The following is a 20,018-nucleotide window of genomic DNA, read 5'->3' on the forward strand; positions in this document are numbered from 1 at the left end:
CGATGACGGGCCGGGGTGGGCGGAACATCCCGGCTCCCGCTTCCCGGGGCCCGCTTAACCCGCGGCTGCCCGCCCGGAGCCAGGTGAGTGCGGACGGGGCCGGCCGGCTCCCGGTGCCCCCGGGCGCTGCCCTTCCGGCGGAGGGAATGCGGACACCGGGAGCTCCCCGCGGCGGGGAGAGGGCGGATGGGTCCCGCAGGCCGTGTCCTGCCGGCTTTGAGCCTGCGATTTCAGGAGCGGGACGCCTCTTTGGAACAGGGATTCGTCCCTCGCTCCCTCTCCGCCAGCTTCCTCCCCACCTCCTCGCCGCGTCGGGCAGCCGTAGAAAGAGCGTGGTCCGGTTTGTGTTTCCCAGGATTTCCCTTCCAATCCCACTCCCAGAGAGGCCGGGACACCGCCTCGCATCAATATTGGTCGTCCTGTGATGTTTGTTTTGAAACGGACTTGTTTCATTCCGTGTCTAACACGTATGTTTGTTCACAGAAAAACCCACCCCAAAACACCCATACACCCCCTTAACCCGTGAATTCTGCTGTAGAAATTTTTATCTTTCTTGTTTTTTCTTCTCCTCGGGGTGTGGTTTTTAGCACTGGGAGGGTTCGGCTGGAGCAATGTGTCCAGCTTTGCAGGTGATGTTCACAACAGAGGGATGTGAATGAGCAGAGGAGCCCCGTGGAGGGTAAAAATACCAGCACAGTTACCCCTGCCTGTATTTTCACTCTGTGCACAGCCTCCTCCTTGCATCTCTTTTGGCTAATTTTTAATGCAGGTTAAAGAAAGACAAAATCAGTTCTTTCTAAAAATTGTTGCAAACATCTGCTCCCCCACCGCCCAGGCCTTGCACCTGCAGAAAGGAGGAAATAAAAACTCTATGCACTCTGCAGGATTTCAGCTTTTGAGGCATCCGTGACAGAAGTCAGGGTGTTTCTGTTAATTTTCTGTTTATCAGGATGCCCCTCTGCCCTGGTTTTGCTTTTAAGTCAGGAGATTTGGGCTGTAATTTTTAAGAGCAATTACCCAAATGTATATATTGACACACTCAAATGCATTTTACAAGCACTTCATATTTTGGAAACTGGTATTTATGCTTCAATTCCAGATGCATGTATTTGGAACTCAAAACTGAGTATCTATGAAAATTTGGGGGGTTAAGTATTTTTGTCTGTTAATTATTAGCAAAACTATGGCTTTTCATTACCAATTTTTACTTCTGAGTTTACAGAAATAATTCTTTTTACTTCCTTGTTACTTTCATTTCTGTTGCAGAAAACAAACTCAAGAGGATGAAGCCCAATAAAGGAAAAACTTTCACTAGAGAGAGAGACTATGTCTACAAATTCAGTGCTGGAAATGAACATTTGGTGCTTACCGTGCCTCTCAAATTCCCCGTGCAAGAGAATATCAGTCATTTGCATGGACGTCTGATGGTTCTGCACAACCTGCCATGCTTTATAGAAAATGGTATTAATTGATTTCTTAAATTAATCTCATGTATCCTTGTCCACAAGTCTCTTGAAGCTTGCTCTAAGAAACCAAAATAAGAGTGTTTACTGGAACAGTGTTTACAAAATTGGTTTTTAAATACCAAAACATCAGAGAAAATTACCGTCAGGGCGAGCAAGTGCTAGCAAGGAAAAGGCTTTCAGGTGAAAAACTTTACTTACAGGTTTCCTCGGTGATTACTGTGTTCTGTTGATGGAGCATTTTTTTTTTCTTGTTGTAATAGACTTGAAGCAATCTCTTCATAAATTTGTAGAAGAGGAAACTATTAAAGATTATGACAGAGAAGCTGAAGTGGCTCTGGAAGCAGTGAAATCAGGAAAAGTAGACATCAACCAGCTGGCAGATACTTGGGCTAAAGCTTATAAAGAGGTAAGATTAAGGCTGGAAGGTTAATATTCCTTTGTGAGAGTATGTGTGTGTGTGTGTGTGCAATCACAGTTGTGGGCATGAAATGTTACACTAAATTTCACTGCAATTCTTGCAGTTTTCTCTTTTTATCTGAAAGTGAGCATCAGGTCTTCATCCTAGAAGTTCTTAGTCAGACTTTTCTTGAATTTAATAGAGTAAAAAGATAGAAAACAGAGAGGCAAACTGTTCATTTAACTGTTGATACTCAAACAAAAAATAGGCATAAGGCTTATAGTGGCATAGAATTAAAGCAAGAAATAATGAAGTGACACTCCTATCCTAAATCTCAGTAACAGCAATTAAGGCTAGAAGAAGAAAGTGTACAATTGAGAGAGACTTTTCAGTTCATTTTTTGAGTTCATATGACTATTTCTTATTATTTAGGAAGGATGAGGCTTTAATTGGAATAATGTCTCCAGTTTGACGTGGGATCTTAAAAATAGTGAAGTGCAAAAGAACTGGAGGAGTCCTAATGAAGAGAAAAAAAGGAATGACAAACCTGCATTCTTTGAGGAAAAGTTTATAGGAATTTAATTTGCTTCTCATGAAATACAGAAAAATGTGAAAAATTCCATAAAAAGCTTGCAAAACTGGCATTCATGGGCCATTCTTTGTTCAATAAAAATAGCTTTCCATATATCAGTGTTGTTGATTAAATTCTTAGTGACATCAGAGGTTAGTCATCCTTACTAGCAAAGCATTTTTGTTTGCACAGCTGGTGTTTTGGGCCTGATCTACAATTCATCAGATGCAAATATTATTATGGATATTGCTATTCTTTCCAAGCTGGTATTGTGTGAAAACTGGTAATTCCTCGCTGTAGTCCAAACCTTAATGATTCTGACTTTAGTTGCTTTGAAAGTGAAAAAATAGTAGAGGAGAAAATTGAGAGCTAAGGAAGAATGCAGAAAGGTTAAATTAGGGAAGATAACTTATGTATGGTAAAGGCTGTGTGTGGGCCCCCATGGTTTTACCTCACCATTATAAGGGATCTTTATATGTCCGAAGAGGTATCTTTATCCTCTAAAATCTCTTTCATTTTCTTTAGACAACATTAGAACATGCCAAACCTGAAGAAACCAGCTGGGATGAAGATTTTGCAGATGTTTATCATGATCTAATCCATTCTCCAGCTTCTGAAATGCTGTTAAACCTGGAACACAATTATTTTGTTAGCATCTCAGAATTAATAAGTGAAAGGGACGTGGAACTGAAAAAGCTACGTGAAAGGTATTACATTTCTAATTTTTAGGTTTTCCTCTCTCTTGTTCAATAGGAATACCTGCCACTGGGTGTATTAACTCATAGGACAACATATGTAGCTTGAATTTGTCTGTGTAAACCCAAAGTCATTAAACACTGGCTAGCACAAGAGTATGTAGAGATTGGGCAAGGGGGAATGGAGTTAAACTGACAGAGAGGAGGTTTAGATTGGATATTGGGAAAAAATTCATTACTCAGGGTGTGGTGAGGCCCTGGCACAGGTTGCCCAGAGAAGCTGTGGCTGCCTCATCCCTGGAAGTGTCCAAGGCCAGGTTGGATGGGGATCTGAGCAACTTGGTCTGGGGAAAGGTGTCCCTGCCCATGGCAGGGGGTTGGAATGAAATGAACATTCAGGTCCTTTCCAGCCCAAAACATTCCAGAATTCTAGGATGTCATTAGGGTCAGCTACCTTATGTTGATGGCCTTCTATTATTTTCAGTGACTGAGGAGAATATAAGTCTTGACTTCCAGAAAGTGTTGAGTTTGTGTCTTGAGTTCTGGAGTAAGCTTGTGTAGCAGCAGGTGACTCCTTTATCCACAAGAGGGAACACGTTGAACGTGGATTTTTCTTTTTGTGCCACAGTAATTTCAGTAGGTCTGGTTTAGCATTCTGAGTGGCAATATTCCTCTTGAGCTGTATATGTTTAAGCTCACATTGGACAGTTCATACTGTGATTTCTTCTGGACTGAATTGTACATATTTCTAGTTTGAGGGTCAATGCTGCCAGTAAGGTATTAGCAAATCTTTTTGCTGCTCATTGCCTCTTCTCAAGTGTGGATACAGAGGAAAGAGCAGTATTGTTGTATAGCTCAGGTGCAATGTAGCTGTGTATTGGCTCTGCTGGAATTTATGTATCTGTTGGAATTTATCACATCTCTATGTTGGTGGCAGCTGAGACTGTCCCAGATGAGGGTAAGTGGTGCTCTGTTTACACAGAAGTTGACTTGAATGCCTGACCCTTAACTCCAATTTGTTTTGTGGATTTTCATTGCTAAATCTGTGGCTGTTTATTCTGTCAGTGACAAACACCAAGTTTATTGTTGTATCACAGCAAAGGATGTTCTGCTGGCCAGTCTTCTGAAATCTGCGTTTGCTTCTCTTTCAGGCAAGGAGCTGAAATGGATAAGGTGATGCAGGAGCTTGGAAAGTCACTGACTGACCAGGATGTGAATTCCTTAGCAGCTCAGCATTTTGAGTCTCAGCAGGTAACTAGAATATGTCATGCACGTAATCACCTTAAAAAGAACACCCACACCACTCAGATTATCACTTCTGTCCTGTCAGGATTTGGAGAACAAATGGACCAATGAATTAAAACAGACTACTGCTATCCAGAAGCAGGAATATCAGGAGTGGGTGATAAAGCTTCATCAGGACCTAAAGAATCCCAACAACAGCTCAGTCAGGTATTTAATTCTTCTGTGATGCTTAATTCCTCTGTGATGCTTAATTCCAGCTGAAATAGTTCAAATGATTTGCATTTTACATAATCTTTTAAATAGGACATTGTAGTCGTATTTATTATTATATGATCATATCTATAAATAATTTACATTGGATAATCAAAGCATATCAAAGGCAAATAGACCATCATAAACAAATATGTGTAATTTTAGGAGTTCATTGTGTGATGCTACAACCTCTCTGTACCAGAGTGTTGTAATGCTGTCAAGTACAGCTTGACGTGAGTGGAATTTCCTCCTATTTTGCCTTTCTTTCCTATGTCTGTCTTTAACACTGTTTTACAAGGCTTTTTGTTACCACCCAAGCATGTTCTGGAGAATAATGGTACTTGAAAAAAATGGTAAGAATGGTTCAAATTAACAAGCCTCTTTTCCTATGTGTATGTCACTGGATAGCTGAAAAATGGTATTCTTTTAGTGCGAACACTTGTGGAGAGAGTTGAATGAGAAGCTTTCCTCTGTTTGAGGAAATGGCGGGGAAATTAGAATTTGTAAATTGGGTGGGGTCCTTACTCTTTATCACTAGTACATTGCTACTTGGCAGTTGAAGTCAGTAGAACTGCTTGCAAGTTTATAAAAGATTTTTGGAGGTGAGGCACTTTGAAAACAGAGAAACTTTTCACTAATGCAGAAACAAACTGGAGAGATGCTGATGTATTAGGAACAGTACTTGTATCACTACCAGACAGCTGAATTTAGGGAAAAAAAAACAACTGATACCTGAAATGTTTCCTGGTAGTTTGAACACTGTGGAACATTTGATAAGGTGGTTTTTAATCTTCCATTTAGTGTGAGAAGGAGAAAAGAAGCACTTTATCTAATAACCTCATAAATAAGGTTTTGTTGTAAAGAGGCTGAGGAGAATTCTTTTTGTTTTCCTTTTATTCCTGCATTCTTACTATGCTATAACTAGGTACTGTGACTTATTTTTATTTCTCAGTCTTGGAATGCTTTACAAATGGGCCAAGTAGTGTAAATCTAGCAGTGGAGTCTCTTCTTCCTGCTGCCAGGAAGGCAAAGGTGAAACCTCACGTGTGGAGCTCATGCTCATAGGTTTGGTCTGGCTTCCACAGGCCAGCAGAGAAAACTTGGGATAACTTTCCCAAAGTTGATGGTCTTGAATAAAAATTAGGATTGACTTTTTGGTACTTTTCTCATTATTTTAGTGATGAAATTAAAGTTCAGCCCAGCCAGCTGAGGGAATCTGTGGATGGAAATGGGAGAATCTATGAAGAGCAAAGGCTGTTAGAAGAAAGCTTTACTATTCACTTAGGTAAGTGGAGTAAAGCAAAAATCAGGTGGTAATAAATAATGTATCCAGTTACACATTTAACTCTCAATGTGTATAATGCATAGTTTGGAATTGTTTTGTGTTTGTTCTTTACACATGAAAGAGAACAACATAAACTGTATCAAGCAATGTCTGAAGAAGGTGGAAATCTTAATGGAAAACATTCTAAAAGCAAATTTTTATCCACTTTGGTTGAGTGACTCATGTAAAAAAGCATAGCAACAGCAAAACATATTGCCTAAAAAAGATGCTTTGGCTTTTCTTACATTTGGTAGAAAAATGTGTTTACGAAGTTCGCTTCCCATGATCAGTTGACAGCAGAATAGATACTTGAAATTTGTATTTTCGTTTGTGCAGTGGAATCTTCTTGTGTTGTTTTGACCATGTTATGTTATTGCAGGAGTGGTTTAGGTCACTTAAAAAATCACCAGCAAAGGCACCAGCCAAAGCAGGTTTGATACAAATTTGCAAAAGAGCAAAAAAGTTCAAAGGCAAGGTTCACTCTATCACTGTATAGATAAAACACAGAGAAGAAAATTGGATTACAACCAAATCAAAAATGATTTAGGCAGAGATGGGCAGCAACAATCCTCCCTGTATCACAAACTTGGGAGTTTGCAGGCTCTGAGAGGCATCTCTGTCAGGGAGATGCTGGTGCAGCTTGCTGTGGTGCAGGAAAGCTCCAAGTATATCCCTTAGGACCACTGTCCATAGGGTCATAAGATGATTGCCTTGAGTCATTTGGGAAATGTTCATCCTCAGGTTGAATTGCTGGAGTTTCCAAAACTCCAGCAGCAATGGTGCTGTTCCCCTCAGGCCATGGGTCAGGTAGGGGATGTTTCCAGGGGCTGATTGATGATCCCTTCCCCTCCATGCAGCTTCCACTTCAGCCATGCAACAGTTCCTGGGATGCCTCAGCACCCAGCTCATTGCTAAGGCCTAAGCAGGAGTTCCTGGGCTTGTGGAGTGGTTCTGAGGAGGGTGGGGAAGGATATGCCAACACACATCATTATTTCATCCCTAGCCCTGCAGTATTCCCCAGAATATTCACAGAAAGGGTTGGAAGGGGCTGCCCTGGGAGGTTTGGAGTCCCCATCCCACTGAGTGCCTGGACGTGGCACTCAGTGCTCTGGACTGGTGACGGTGGGGACTGGGCATAGGTTGGACTTGATTCTGGAAGTCTTTTCCAACCTTAATAATTCTGTGATTCTGCAGTGGGAATAAGGCTCATTTCAGGCACAGACAAGCCTCACTTTGTGAAAATACTGTGTTTTCATTGCTACTTTGCAAATTGCTGATGTGTCTGTAAAACTGAATGTGTGGCTAAGAACTTCCTCTGGGTGTTACTGGTTACAGCTCCCTTACAGATCTTTAGGGAAGCACTTTGTGCTCTTGCGTTTCAATCCCAGTCCAGAGTTTAGTCTTCCACTGGGATTAAGCCACGTGTGCTCTGTGCAGGAGCTCAGCTGAAGACCATGCACAACCTGAGGCTGCTGAGAGCTGATATGTTGGATTTCTGCAAACACAAGCGCAATCACCGCAGTGGGGTGAAGCTGCACAGGCTTCAGACTGCAATGTCCCTCTACTCAACTTCCCTCTGTGGCCTGGTGTTACTGGTGGATAACAGGATCAGCTCATACAGCGGCATCAAAAGAGGTGAGCGTTCTAATGGGAGGTGTCATGTCAGTAAAAATGAGTAAAATAATGAATTAGAATCAAATCTTGTCTTCTTTCACAGAAAAATATTCTTTGTAAAGTTAAAATTCAGTGGAGGCCCTCATGTTTTGGATATGGTACTGCAAAAGGGTAACAAATGCAAAAAGAGACATGGATGAAGATGGGGGATAGTGTTGTGGTGTTCTCTCTCATCTCTTCCCTACATTTTGTGTCTGAGTAACAAAAATCAATACTGGAGAGGACCCTTCGATACTGATTTAGACAAATTCATTATAGGAGTTTCTAACTCTTTAATACCAGATTATCACACTGAACCTATCTGCAAAAATGAAAAAGAAATATGCCCAGATTTAAAAGTGATAGGAAAATATATAAAAACACCATGTGCTTTTGATACTGTGAACTCCATTAAAATGAACAATAGGAATATGACTCCCTGGCTCCTGGAAAGTTGGATTAATAGGCATTTTAAGTGCATATCTTTTGAGTAAGTGGGTACTATGATGGTGTTTTCTGTCTAGGTTAACCAATGAAACTTCTTATTCCTGTTTGACTTTTCCTCCTTCATCTTGAAGTTTAATGCCAAAATACTCACAGTTGGAATGTTGTTTTTTTTTACTATTACTTGTCATTATTCTTGCATGCCATTAAAAAATTTACTGTGGTGGCTGATATTACCTGGAAGCTGTTGGAATCAGGCTTGTAGCAAGTAGGAAAGGGAAGTATACCAGGAAAAACTGCAGTTGCATTTGTGGTGTTGATGGTTTCCAAGTTGTTTAATTTTAACAGTATTATTTTGCACTTGTATTTATTTTGCAGGTAGTTTTTAAAATGTTTAAATATTTAAATGAATAACAAAAGGAGAAGATTTGGGTTTATGCTAAATTTTAGGTAATGAGAGAAGTCAGACATTTAAATAATGCCATTTAACCCAAAATTGCATCTTCTGGCCACCAACTAGATTCTGCAGCCACAGTAGAGGGGAAAGTATGGGACCATGTCACAATTTGTCAAATATAATCTCAATAAATTTTGGAAGAGGAGTCCAGTAGGGCTTTATCTGCTTTTGGAGAGTTTGCCTTTATAGCTGGATTTACTTGATCAGTAGAGTAGAATTACATAATGTTACTGAGCACAACCTCAGGACATGCATTTCAATCTTATTTTTTTCCTAGATTTCGCAACCGTTTGCCAAGAATGCACGGATTTCCATTTTCCTGGAATCCAAGAACAACTTGAAATTGTCCAGAAGGTTGTACTTAAGGCCAGAGCACAGCGTAGCAGCAAGACAAAAAGACACCACGGTCAGTGACAACCAAAATTACGCTCCTTGAAATAGAACAGTGGTCAGCTGCATGTTTGTGGGCAGGGCAGAGTAGATGCCACTCTTCTGCAGTTGTTTCATCTGTAAAATGGAGTGTTTGGGTTCATGAAGAAACTCAGTGAAATTCACAGGGAGAACATGATGTTCAGGTGGTATCTTTGCTGCTCCTTTATAATGAATCCACATATAAAAGTCATATTTTAACAGCATGGGAAGTACATCAGGCCATTCTGCTTTCCTAAACTGCAGCAGCACAAACTTCATCTGTCTTTACCTTTTTAATGCCATTTACACTTAAATCTTTAAACGTTGCAGAAAAGGAGTTTTGACGTTTCCCCCTTTCTTTATAGTGAATGCTGAAAACCAAATAGCAAATTGCCTAAATGTGTATTTAGCTTTTTAGTGCTGACCAAAGCTTTGGGAATGGTTTTCCTTACAGTTGTGTTTGCAGATGGCTGGGAAATACTCTGACCACATGGTATTTAGGACATCATGAAACTTTGTTTTCCCTGCAAAGAGCTACTTACGTGATTTAAGTGCATCAGGAACAAATGAGTACACAGAAAAACAAGTTCCCTTAAGAATGTGCGTATTGCTGCATCTCAAGGGTGACAGCTGGTTTTGTGCTGCTGATTTATGCAAATCTCTTAGGAACAAATTTGTTTTATTTTATTACATTACTGAAAGAGTAACAGCAAGATACTGTGTGGTTGTGGGGGCAATTTCCAAAGTTTCATTTTATGTCTGAGAATATAATGTTTGCTTTTGTCCAAATGAAGAAATATCATAGGATGGTAAGTGAGAAGGGCAGTGATTTGAGGTAGGATTCAGTTTGGGGTGTGTTAAAGACAGCAAAAACACTTTTACCCATCCCCCTTGCATTTTGAGGACTCTATGGTAACTTCATGGTCAAAATTCAAGCCAGATATCAGTACATGAAGCTTTTCATGCGCAAGTGTAATTAATAGAGGATATGATTAATATTTTTTCCATGTGTTCATACACAGAAAACAAAATCAATGGGAATGAAGATAAATTGAAGAATATCGAACGAAACCAGTCGAACATTTTGCCGGGTGAGTTGTGTAGCACTGACCCCCTCTTCCTGAAGCAAATGGTGTTTCATACATCCACATTTTTAGCTCTAGAGTCAGAACATAAATTATAAACTGAACCCGAGCTGACCTCAGTCAGAGGAGAAGGATGTTCCTGTGGCTGAGGCAGAGAACTGGGTGTCAGGACATCTGGTTTCTATTCCCAGCTTCACCACTGCATCACATCTTTTTGCCTAAAATTTTTTTTGGAATTTGAGGGTGAAAAAAAAATATCTTTGAGCATCCTGGGGAAAAGGTGAAACTTCAATACTATCAGCTAATTTTATTTTTGAAAATGGATATAAGTATATCACTGTTATAGTACAGAAAAGGATTTTTGAGTGGATTTTTTAACTTTGATAAATTCCTCTCTCAGGGAGAATATCTTCTGTGTATGTTGTGGTGTTTAGTAAGGAAAGCTGCTGTGGAATTTGAAGATGAATATGCCGTTGGAGGGGGTAGGAATTAAGTCCATACAACCCGTGGTTGAGTGAGGACTTTCGAAAGTTGATTTCATGAGTGCCTTAAATTTTGTTAGTGGGAGCGGATTATAAATCAGCTTGGATCAGATAAATCCAGGTGTGTCTTGCAGCAGTGGCCTGTTACTGCTTGTAGATAGTCACTGCTGGGGATTCCTGCCTCTTTAGCAGTCATCCAGAAAGAGTACAGACCCATTCTGCAGCTGTTCCAGTTCAAAGAAAGGATCTTAACTTCAGTGGTCAGTGGGAATAGGTTTGAAGGAAGATGTTTATTTGTTGACTGAAACAGTGGGGCATTGCACAGCTGCTTTTCCCTTGACTGTACTGTAGACTTTACATCTCCAGTGCAAAGGAATGATAGAGAGACATGGATTTCACAGCCTCTCACCTTTGATAAATTAATGCGAAGTCTAAAAATACGCCCAACAAGATGTCTTGGTTACTTTTTTCAAACAACAAAGTAACTCACCTTCTCACTACTCTGAATTATTTTAAATTCTAATGGTCACTGATCCCTTTGTGTTCTAGTGCCCTATCTCAGTTGTTATATAACCCACTATCTTTTTCCACAGGCTCTGTGCATCCTTTATTTGAGCCCATCCTTTTTTGGCCTTTCCGCCTCCCACATCTGTCTGCAATTCCATGCTTGCATTGTGTATTTTGAGTATTGCACCTCCTCTGGGTTTGTTTTTCTGTTTTGTGCTATATAGAGGTCATATCCTGTACTGGCACTGTTATGGTTTATTACACCATGTGGCCATGATGCCAGTGGAACCCATCAAAGCAGTGGAGGGAGTGTGGGATGGATGTGTAACAGTGACAGTCCAAGAGATTTTAGATCTCCTCTGTATGTCCCCATTTCTGCTGTACATTTGTATTTACCTCTTATCTTTCTTACATTGCCAAACAGTTGGATTTCAGCACAGATCACTACCATGATTTCTTGCCTTCCTGGTTTGCCTTATTGTGCAGGAGAGTTCTACATCACACGGCACTCCAACCTGTCAGAAATCCACGTTGCCTTTCATCTGTGCGTGGATGACAACATCAGGTCTGTGAACGTCACCGCTCGGGACCCGGCCATCATGGGGCTCAGGAACATCCTCAAGGTCTGCTGCACACACGACATCACCACCATCAGCATTCCCCTCCTGCTGGTGCATGAGATGTCAGAAGTAAGTGGATGGAAACATTTGGGCTGGTTTTATATCCTTGGATTTTTGCAAAGGGGGTGTTTCATGCTGATTTAGGCCAAGTGGGATGGTTTTCCTCACTCACAGGCTTTTGCCACACCACATGGCACTTGTATTCACATGGTGCCCCAAATTAAGGAGCTGGACCAATTGAAAACATCTCAGCCAGCTGAATCACTCGAAGTTTTTATTCCCACCCATCCTTTTGGACAATTCACTTCCTGGCTCCAGCTCACTGCAGGTGTACAAGTATTAATAAAAGATGGGACTACACAACTGGAAGCTGTTGCTTAGAAATTCTACCTTCAGAGTTGCTGATGCAGTAGTGATACCAGATCCCCACTTTTAATTATCAGTAGCTGTAAAACATTAAAACTAAGTTTTGGGACCAGCAGAACTGGAAAAGCTTGGCCTAGAATTCTGTAAATCTAAACACCACCTTTACCTTCTGTAAATGTTCTACCACCTCAGCTGTACACAGGAGCAACCTTCACTTTGAACTGTCTCCTCCTTCACTGCCCAATTTCTGTCCCTGTTTCCTCTCTAAGTCCCCTCAAATACTGGCTGGTCAAGAGGCAGCATATTGCTGATGCTCTTTATGTTCTTACTTACTGTGCTGAGTTTTGTATTTTCTTCTGTAGAGGGACTCTGATGTAGGGCTTGTCTCTCAATCAGCTGTAACATTTCTCAGTGCACAGCAATTTAAAACTATTAGCAGCCTCTTTTCTCTGTCACAACTGGCTCACAGAGAAGAAAATAGGTGGGAAGGCAGGGAAAGAAGCAATGGGCAGGGAGTACAGCCCAATGCCTCATATCCTGAAGAGCTTGAAAGTCTGTAAACTTAAAGAAATGAGAAAAAGAAGATAATTCGTTCATCCATGCAAGGATATCAGTAACAATTAGTCTATTGGAGGAATTTATTTTAAATAACCCTTTGATTTTTCAGTTGTGAAAAATCTAGGGTTATTTAAAATAAATTCTAGGATGAATTTATTTAATTAATACATCTAGAATCTAGGATGTATTTCCATACGTAAAAGTAGACTTTTAGGAACAGATGAGATTATTTCTGAAATTTTTCATCTCTTGTACTGGGACATTTTTTTCCACACAAATACAAGTAATCAATGTGCACGACAGCAGCCTGGGTGACTCATGGGAACCAGTTGGTATGTTTCAGAAATTTATTAAATATATTGACCTTTTTCTTAATCAGGGTGCCACCTGATTATATTCTTCTTCTTTGTTTCCTTTAAACATGGTCAGTTTTAGCTTCTGTTTGCATATCTGTATTTTAAACTTCAAATAAAACACACGATCAAGCATTCAACATGCTTTGAGATGTGTGAAACTGAAGAACTATCGTCTTGTGTAGTGCTGGATTCTTAAAAGGTCCTGGTTAAACAATTTACCTTTTGTATTAAGCTGTAAGTCTTTGCAGAAGGGCAACTCGATGGTGTGTGTTTAGGCACAACGGCTTTGTATGACTTGCATTAGCAGCTTGCTTATTACAGTGCTTGGCAGCTGGCTGACCTGATTTGAAACACACAAATCTGTAGCTCCTTGTTGAGGGAAGAGTGAGTAATGACAGATTTCTGAAAGTTACCCTGAACTCAGTGCCTTTGGCAGCCACAGTTCTGACTCTGCATTTACCACCTACAGAGGAACATTTTTGTGAGGTGGTTAACCAGGAGCCCAGCTGCAGAGATGTTTCCCTGCTTCCCTGGGACAGGCATTCATTAGCAGTGTTCTCTGTGCTTTTCCCAAAGGTTTTCTCCTAATGCAGATGGAAGAGTGGTGTTTATAACCTCACAGAAGTAATCACAGTATCACAGACTGCTTTGGGTTGGAAGAGACCTTAAAGCTCATCCTGTCCCATCACCTGCCTTGGGCAGGGACACCTTCCACTATCCCAGGTTGCTCCAAGCCCCATCCAGCCTTTCCTGGAATATTTCCAAGGATGGAGCGGCCACAGCTTCTCTGGGCAGCCTGTGCCAGGGCCTCCCCACCCTCACACAGAACAATTTCTTCCTCATATCCCATCTAAACCTCCTCTGTGTCAATTTGACTGTATTGATCTCAATAAAGCCATTAGATTTTATTATTATTTCTATGAAAAAAAATCAAGAATTCTGTTTTCTTTTGTTTTTCCTATTGCAAGAACAACCAAAACAGATCTCTCTGGTCTGATCATTAAGTTAAATGAAGGAAATAAACTGGATTTGAACCTGAGAGAGGCAAAAGCAGGCAAGTTTGATTTCAGGGCAAGTGAGGTGTTACTGTTTGATCACTGGAATCTGCCATAAACTGGGGAATGAAATGGCTCTTACAGCAAGGCATTGCTAAAAATGCCAGAGCTAGCACCCTCCCTTGGTAGTTTCAATATTGCTGTTATCCACACAGCAACAGTGACAAAAATGTGCGTCTTCAGTCATCTCAGTCCAGTTGTCTCTATTACCATAATTTTAAAAAAAAATTAAAAAGTAGAAATGTAAGGAGTGTAAGCTGTGTAACAAATATTTATGAACACAGTTTATGTCCATAGAGAGGTTACTGATGGGTGTATTGAACTAAGATGTTTCTCATCTGAGTTTCCTGCCTTTAAATTTTTATCTGCTCATCCAGTGTTTAGAATTTGCACAGATCCACTGTGATTTAAACACCTTCCTAATTCTTGCTGAAATTACCCATTGAAATTTGGTTTGAAATATTTTTCCCACATGATGATGTATGTGGACTTTGCTGTTTTAATTACCTGATTATGACATGGTTCTGCGAAGGCCAAAGCCTTAAGCAGCCCCATGTAGTAAGCCTGTCACAAATAAAATGAAAATAAAATCAAAAGGGTTGCAGCATATCTTTCTAATCAGTGAAACTGGTCTCCCCACCTCCCTTTTTTTTTTTTCTAAATGAATAGAAGAAATCTTAATTTGACATAATGATTGCATCCTAAAAAGTGTTGAAGTATCTCTGCTAGTGAAAAACACTCAAAGTTCCAGGTGTTTTTTTTTTAAACTTTCTTGAATTCTGTTATCCAAAACTCCTTCTAAAGAGGTTGGCTATTTGCTTTTCTGCTTTCTTATGTCCTTCTCTGTGTTTTGAACCGGTGCTTAGCTGATCCTCCATCATTTCCACACCAGAGAAAATGCCTGGTAACATGGTGAATTCATGGGTTTGTGAGGATGGATTAGAATTGAATCACTACTTTGTCATTTTCAGTTATTGTGGCTTACATGGAGCAACATTCTGTTATTTCCCTAAGTGCCCACAAAATTTAACTTCTCTGTTCCTCTAAAATAGTCCAAGGAATGGTGTCATATCCTGCTGTGTTGATCAGTCCTTTTTAGGCTCAGTTCCCATTACTGATTGCTCAAGGTGCTCCTAAGAGAGAACTTCTCTTCTGAGTCACTTGCTTTTTACTAAGCCAGAGCAGTGATCAAAACCAACAATAAACCTTACTTGTGACAGAAAGCACACATGGGAAGATGAGTTATAATAAATACCAAGTGTTGTTTCCAGAATGCTTAAAAATTTAGAAAGTCAAAAAGCAACCACAACAAAAAAACTTACAAACCCAAGCTTGTCCAGCACTGGTGTGTCTGATTAATGTGGTGTATACCCTAAAAGCAGCATGTAGGGTTGCAGGGATTTACATAATGAAAGCTTCATGAAAAAATATTTCAAACTTACCCTGTTTTTAACATACAGTGTATTTTGGGGGAATGGCAGGAGATCCTCCCACCTAAGGAAGAATTTCGGCTTTCAGCAGTTGTTTAATGAAGCCACACATTCAGTTTATCAGTTGTGTTATCACTGGGCATTCTTAGATCACCTTGCCTCTCAAATAACTTTCTTTAATCCTGGAATTAGGCTTTCTGATAAGATCAGATTGCACTGTGTTTAACATTGCAAAACAGAGGCTGACTTTAGTGAATAGAAAGCTATGTAAAGCTTAAGTTTGAAAAGGGACTTAGAATGCTAAATTGGTTTCCATGTCTATATTCTTGTATTCAGAGTAGAGGGTGCTTATCTTCATGTTGAAGAGTACAGCAGAAAGAAACAGATATTGTTTTCTTCTTTCTGAGAAGTGTTTGCAGTGAGTCATTCTGTCTCTGATAGAATTACATCATCATGGTGTAATTGGCTTTGTAGCATACAGCCAAAAAACATTTCATGAACTTTAAACTTAAATTATTTAGCCCAGTGCTTGTAGCCATATCTTAAACCACTGTGGTTTTTATGTCCTGTTTTGCTATTTAACTTCAGGTAAGGATTTGCTGTTGGTACCTGAAACTCCTTTATCAGATGAAGATAAATTTCGTTTGTTCTCACTCTGACCATAAATGCATCTTAAGGGAGAAGGGCTTCTTCCAGTTCCAGTATTAGAGAGAAGGTTTTACTGAAGGTTGTGGGCATGCCAAGAAACCTTAAACAAAATCAAGAACAGATAGGAGTCATCATTGTGTTACTAAGATGTGGTCAGAGCCTGCCTTTGATTTGCTGAAGCATGAACCAGACAATTATCAGTTGGATAGTAGACTTTTTCTGGAGCTCCACAGGGGAATTGAACAGCCCAGTTTCCAGTGGGTTCAGCAGCATTTTTATTCAACATCTCAGCTTAAAAATGTGTGCTATTGTTCTGACACTGGCTCTCCTAGCAAGCAGTAAGGAGTGGTAGTGCTTTTATGGTCACCTGTAAGACATGTACACCTGCCTAGAATGTTCTGAAAACAAGGTCCCAAATGCTGCTTAAAAATTATATTTTAGGGCAAAAAAATTATTGCTTTTAATAATTTCATTGCTATTCTTGCTGGTTAGATCTGTGGGGCATTGAGGCTTTTTATTTCTTCATTTTAGGAGATGACCATTCCATGGTGCCTGAAGAGGGCAGAGCTCGTGTTCAAGTGTGTCAAAGGTATGGGAGTGGAGCTCCAGTGGGATCTGGGGACCCAGTCCAGAGCAGGGACGTGAACTCATTAAAGGGCTGCAGCAGCTCTGCTGGGAGGAAAGGCTGAGGGAATTGGGATTGCTCAGCCTGGAGAGGAGAAGGCTTTGGGGTGACCTCACTGTGGCCTTGCAGTGCCTGAAGGGAGCCCACAGGAAAGATGGAGAGAGACTCTTGACAAGGGCCTGGAGTGACAGGACAAGGGGGAATGGCTTCACACTGACAGCAGGTTTAGGTTGGATATTAGGAAAAAATAGTCCTCATGACTCAGCATAGTTTTCTGTCTTTTTAAGTGATGTTTTTACTTTTTGCATTTTTGTATGCTGCACTTAAATAGTTGAACCAGTCACTTTCTTTTAACCACCTGCTTGAGGAGGCTCTTCTTATAGTAGTTGACCTTTAGTAGTTCACAATGGATATGTCATCCACTTCTATTAAACAAGTGTTTTTCTGAGCATCCTTATTTGCCACGAGAGGATTTCTGTGGCCTTTGGTAGTTCATCACTTGAGCAATAAATGAGTTCTGAGATTTTTCCCTGTAGAATCATCATAGAATCATAGAATGGTTTTAGTTGGAAGGCACCTTGAAGAATCCAACCTCCTGCCATGGGCAGGGACACCTGCCACTGTCCCAGGCTGCTCAGAGCCCCATCCAGCCTGGCCTTGAACACTGCCAGGAATCCTGGAATATTTTCAAGGATGGAGTAGCCACAGCTTCTCTAGAAAACCTGTGCCAGGGCCTCAGCATTATCACAGGAAACAATTTCTTCCTCATATCCATCTAAACCTCCTCTGTCAGTGTGAAACCATTCCCTTATGTCCTGACACTCCAGGCCCTTGTCAAGAGTCCCTCTCCATCTTTCCTGTGGGCTGCCTTCAGATGCTGGGAGGCCAAAGTGAGGCTCACGCCTGTTTCTCAGTGAAAGGAAGCCATAGAAGGAACTCCTGACACACTGGAGCAATTCTCACTTCTGCTGTGTATCACTGTGCTGCACAGTAGGACTGATTATTCTGTCCTCAGTATAGGTATTCTGCAGAACTCCTCATTAGATTTGTCTACATTTGATTCAGATTGCCCAAGTCTGATTTAAAGGCAGTTGAGAACATCCCTAATTAAGGTAGTTCAAACCCTACTTGTGTGTGAAAACTCCCTCACTGCCTGGTCATGCTGTAACTGCTGGGGGGTATTGCACAGTAATCCAGTGTCAATGCTGGTTTTTTAGGTTTCATGATGGAAATGGCCTCATGGGATGGAGGAATTTCTCGGACTGTACAATTCCTGGTACCACAGGTAGGTGAAGCCAAAGTCATATCTAACCTAGGAGACTCCTGGTAGAAAAAAGTCACCAGTGTCAGCAGATCTAGTTGTGATATTTTTGCTATTGCCTGCCCCTCTTGAGTGAGTTTAAATTAATCAATCTGGTTTCATTTCCTTGCCTATAAAAGAGGAATAAGGGTGGGTTTATATTTTTGAATATCCAGTAGTATTTTCTGAGAGGATGCTAAAATTTCAAACTGGGAAGTTCACCTTTACAGTGATGAACCTTTGAAAAAGATAATTTTTGCTGTTAATTACTCTGATGGGCTAACCTTTTGTTACATAACTTGAGTTGTTTATTAGTCATATTGTCTGACAACATGGAAAGCTGCAAAGCAGAAAGCTCATCATGCTTCCACAAAAACATTAATTTCTCCAGGTATTTTAAGGTAGTTCTAATTTAGATTCTGAAAGTATTTAATTTGGAATTCTAGCTGATCTTCAGAAAGAGGAATTTATCCTAAGATGGCCAGCACAAAGCTTGCTCTAAAAAGCAGTAAAAGTAGAGGTATGTTAGGAGAGGAGTAACATGTATTTCTTGACAAAGTGGAAAGCTGCTGAGCAAGGAGGAAGCCACAAATAAATTTCAAAGTTGAATCTAGTCCTGAAATGCAGAGAGCAGGAGTCCTATAAATAAGCAGCACTGTCCTGTTTATGTTTGGCAGAAATGATCAATCCCTGGAATGAGAAATCTACTGGAAATGGACATGTGGATATGTCAAATAAATATACAGCCAGTATTTTTGGGTCAATCTTTTAGCTGGATTCAGTAGAATTATAAGACACAGTTTGAAAATTATTTTAGTTGTCTTCTGAACAGCAGCAATCATCTTAAATACCAAGAAACAAAGTTGAGAGAGACTTAATTCTTCCAAACTACAAAAATCCAAAGCTTACCCATGTATTGGTTTATTTTCCAGACAATTTCTGAGGAAATGTTTTACCAGCTGAGTAACATGCTGCCACAGATCTTCAGAGTATCCTCCACACTGACTCTCACCTCCAAGCACTGATTTCTGTGGGGCACTAACCTGTATCCTGCTGGCAGAGGATGATATTAAGGAGATTCTGGACTAGGATGTCTCTTTCCTGTGGACTGATGACCCCAAGGTGGCATTTGTTGCAATTTCAAGAATCATGTTGTAATAAAAGATAAATGTTGTCTGTAATTGGCTGGTAGCAGCTGATTTTTGCCTCTTGCTTTGTTTCTACACAGGATTGATGATAAATTCCTCACCTTTATCTGAAAGACATTCAATATAACTTGTATGAAATCTACAGAAATATGTAGATAGTTGTCATACATAGGTAGTACCAATAAGAGCTTATGCTAGAAATGGGTTCTACAAACATTTTCTAAATTCTCTCATTGACTTTTAAAATAATATGGAGCACATCAGGTGTTTCCTTAGAATAACCAATGAAATTGTTATAGTGACCACAGTGATTTTACTGCTACAGAATGAAAGACTTGAATCAAACATTTACCCTGTTACATTTTGTAGATTGTGGAAGTGTTAAAAAAATCTAGGTAATATACACTTGTGACAATAATTAGAAATTTTAAAGTATTATTTCTTCCTTTTTTTAACCATGTTTGCTTTTTGCTTTATTTCCAAACTTCACATTGACAGGTTTATCATATGACCAACCTCATAGGAACACTAAAGTGTTCTGGACTCTGTTATACAGATAAAAATTGCTGCTTATTGATTATTAACATTTTATGACTAATCAGAAATGCCAGGGAGACTACTCAAGATGCAGCTATGAAATTTCTTGGGAAAAACTTAAATTCAGTCAAAAAAAATCTAACCAAACCACCTGTGCATCCCAGTGATGGGGGATAAGGGGGACATTGGGAACTGCTTTTCCCTCATCATGGACAATCTTGGAACTCAGCTGTGGACCCAGGAGCTGGAAGCAGCCCTTCCATGGCCACAGGGAAAGTTCTGTCTGGAACTGGGATTCTTGGGGTTGCCAGAACCACTGAGCTCACAGCAAAGCAGCTGTGGGGGTAAGGGTTCCATGTAGTAGGATTTCCAAATCCACAGCTCTG

At 40.3% G+C, this 20,018-nt stretch overlaps 1 protein-coding gene across 1 annotated transcript; it reads left to right on the plus strand.

Annotated features, from left to right (window-relative positions):
* Nucleotides 1-8: 8 nt before the first annotated feature.
* FERRY3 (FERRY endosomal RAB5 effector complex subunit 3) lies at nucleotides 9-19,128 on the plus strand. Its single transcript, XM_066319681.1, has 14 exons — nucleotides 9-83; nucleotides 1,267-1,461; nucleotides 1,727-1,872; nucleotides 2,960-3,141; nucleotides 4,281-4,380; nucleotides 4,460-4,581; nucleotides 5,805-5,911; nucleotides 7,388-7,585; nucleotides 8,782-8,910; nucleotides 9,938-10,006; nucleotides 11,476-11,678; nucleotides 16,554-16,611; nucleotides 17,865-17,932; nucleotides 18,880-19,128. The coding sequence occupies exons 2-14, from the start codon at nucleotides 1,284-1,286 to the stop codon at nucleotides 18,970-18,972; spliced, it is 1,653 nt and encodes a 550-aa protein (XP_066175778.1). The 5' UTR covers nucleotides 9-83; nucleotides 1,267-1,283; the 3' UTR covers nucleotides 18,973-19,128.
* Nucleotides 19,129-20,018: the final 890 nt, after the last annotated feature.

This window comes from Sylvia atricapilla, chromosome 5 (assembly GCF_009819655.1).
Source record: "Sylvia atricapilla isolate bSylAtr1 chromosome 5, bSylAtr1.pri, whole genome shotgun sequence".
Lineage (NCBI taxonomy): Eukaryota > Metazoa > Chordata > Aves > Passeriformes > Sylviidae > Sylvia > Sylvia atricapilla.

Coding starts and splice junctions, on each gene's coding strand:
- FERRY3 (XM_066319681.1), top strand. CDS start 1,284: ATGAAGCCCAATAAAGGAAAAACTTTCACTAGAGAGAGAGACTATGTC. Junction 1,462..1,726: donor GCCATGCTTTATAGAAAATG/GTATTAATTGAT, acceptor TTGTTGTAATAG/ACTTGAAGCAATCTCTTCAT. Junction 5,912..7,387: donor AAGCTTTACTATTCACTTAG/GTAAGTGGAGTA, acceptor TGCTCTGTGCAG/GAGCTCAGCTGAAGACCATG.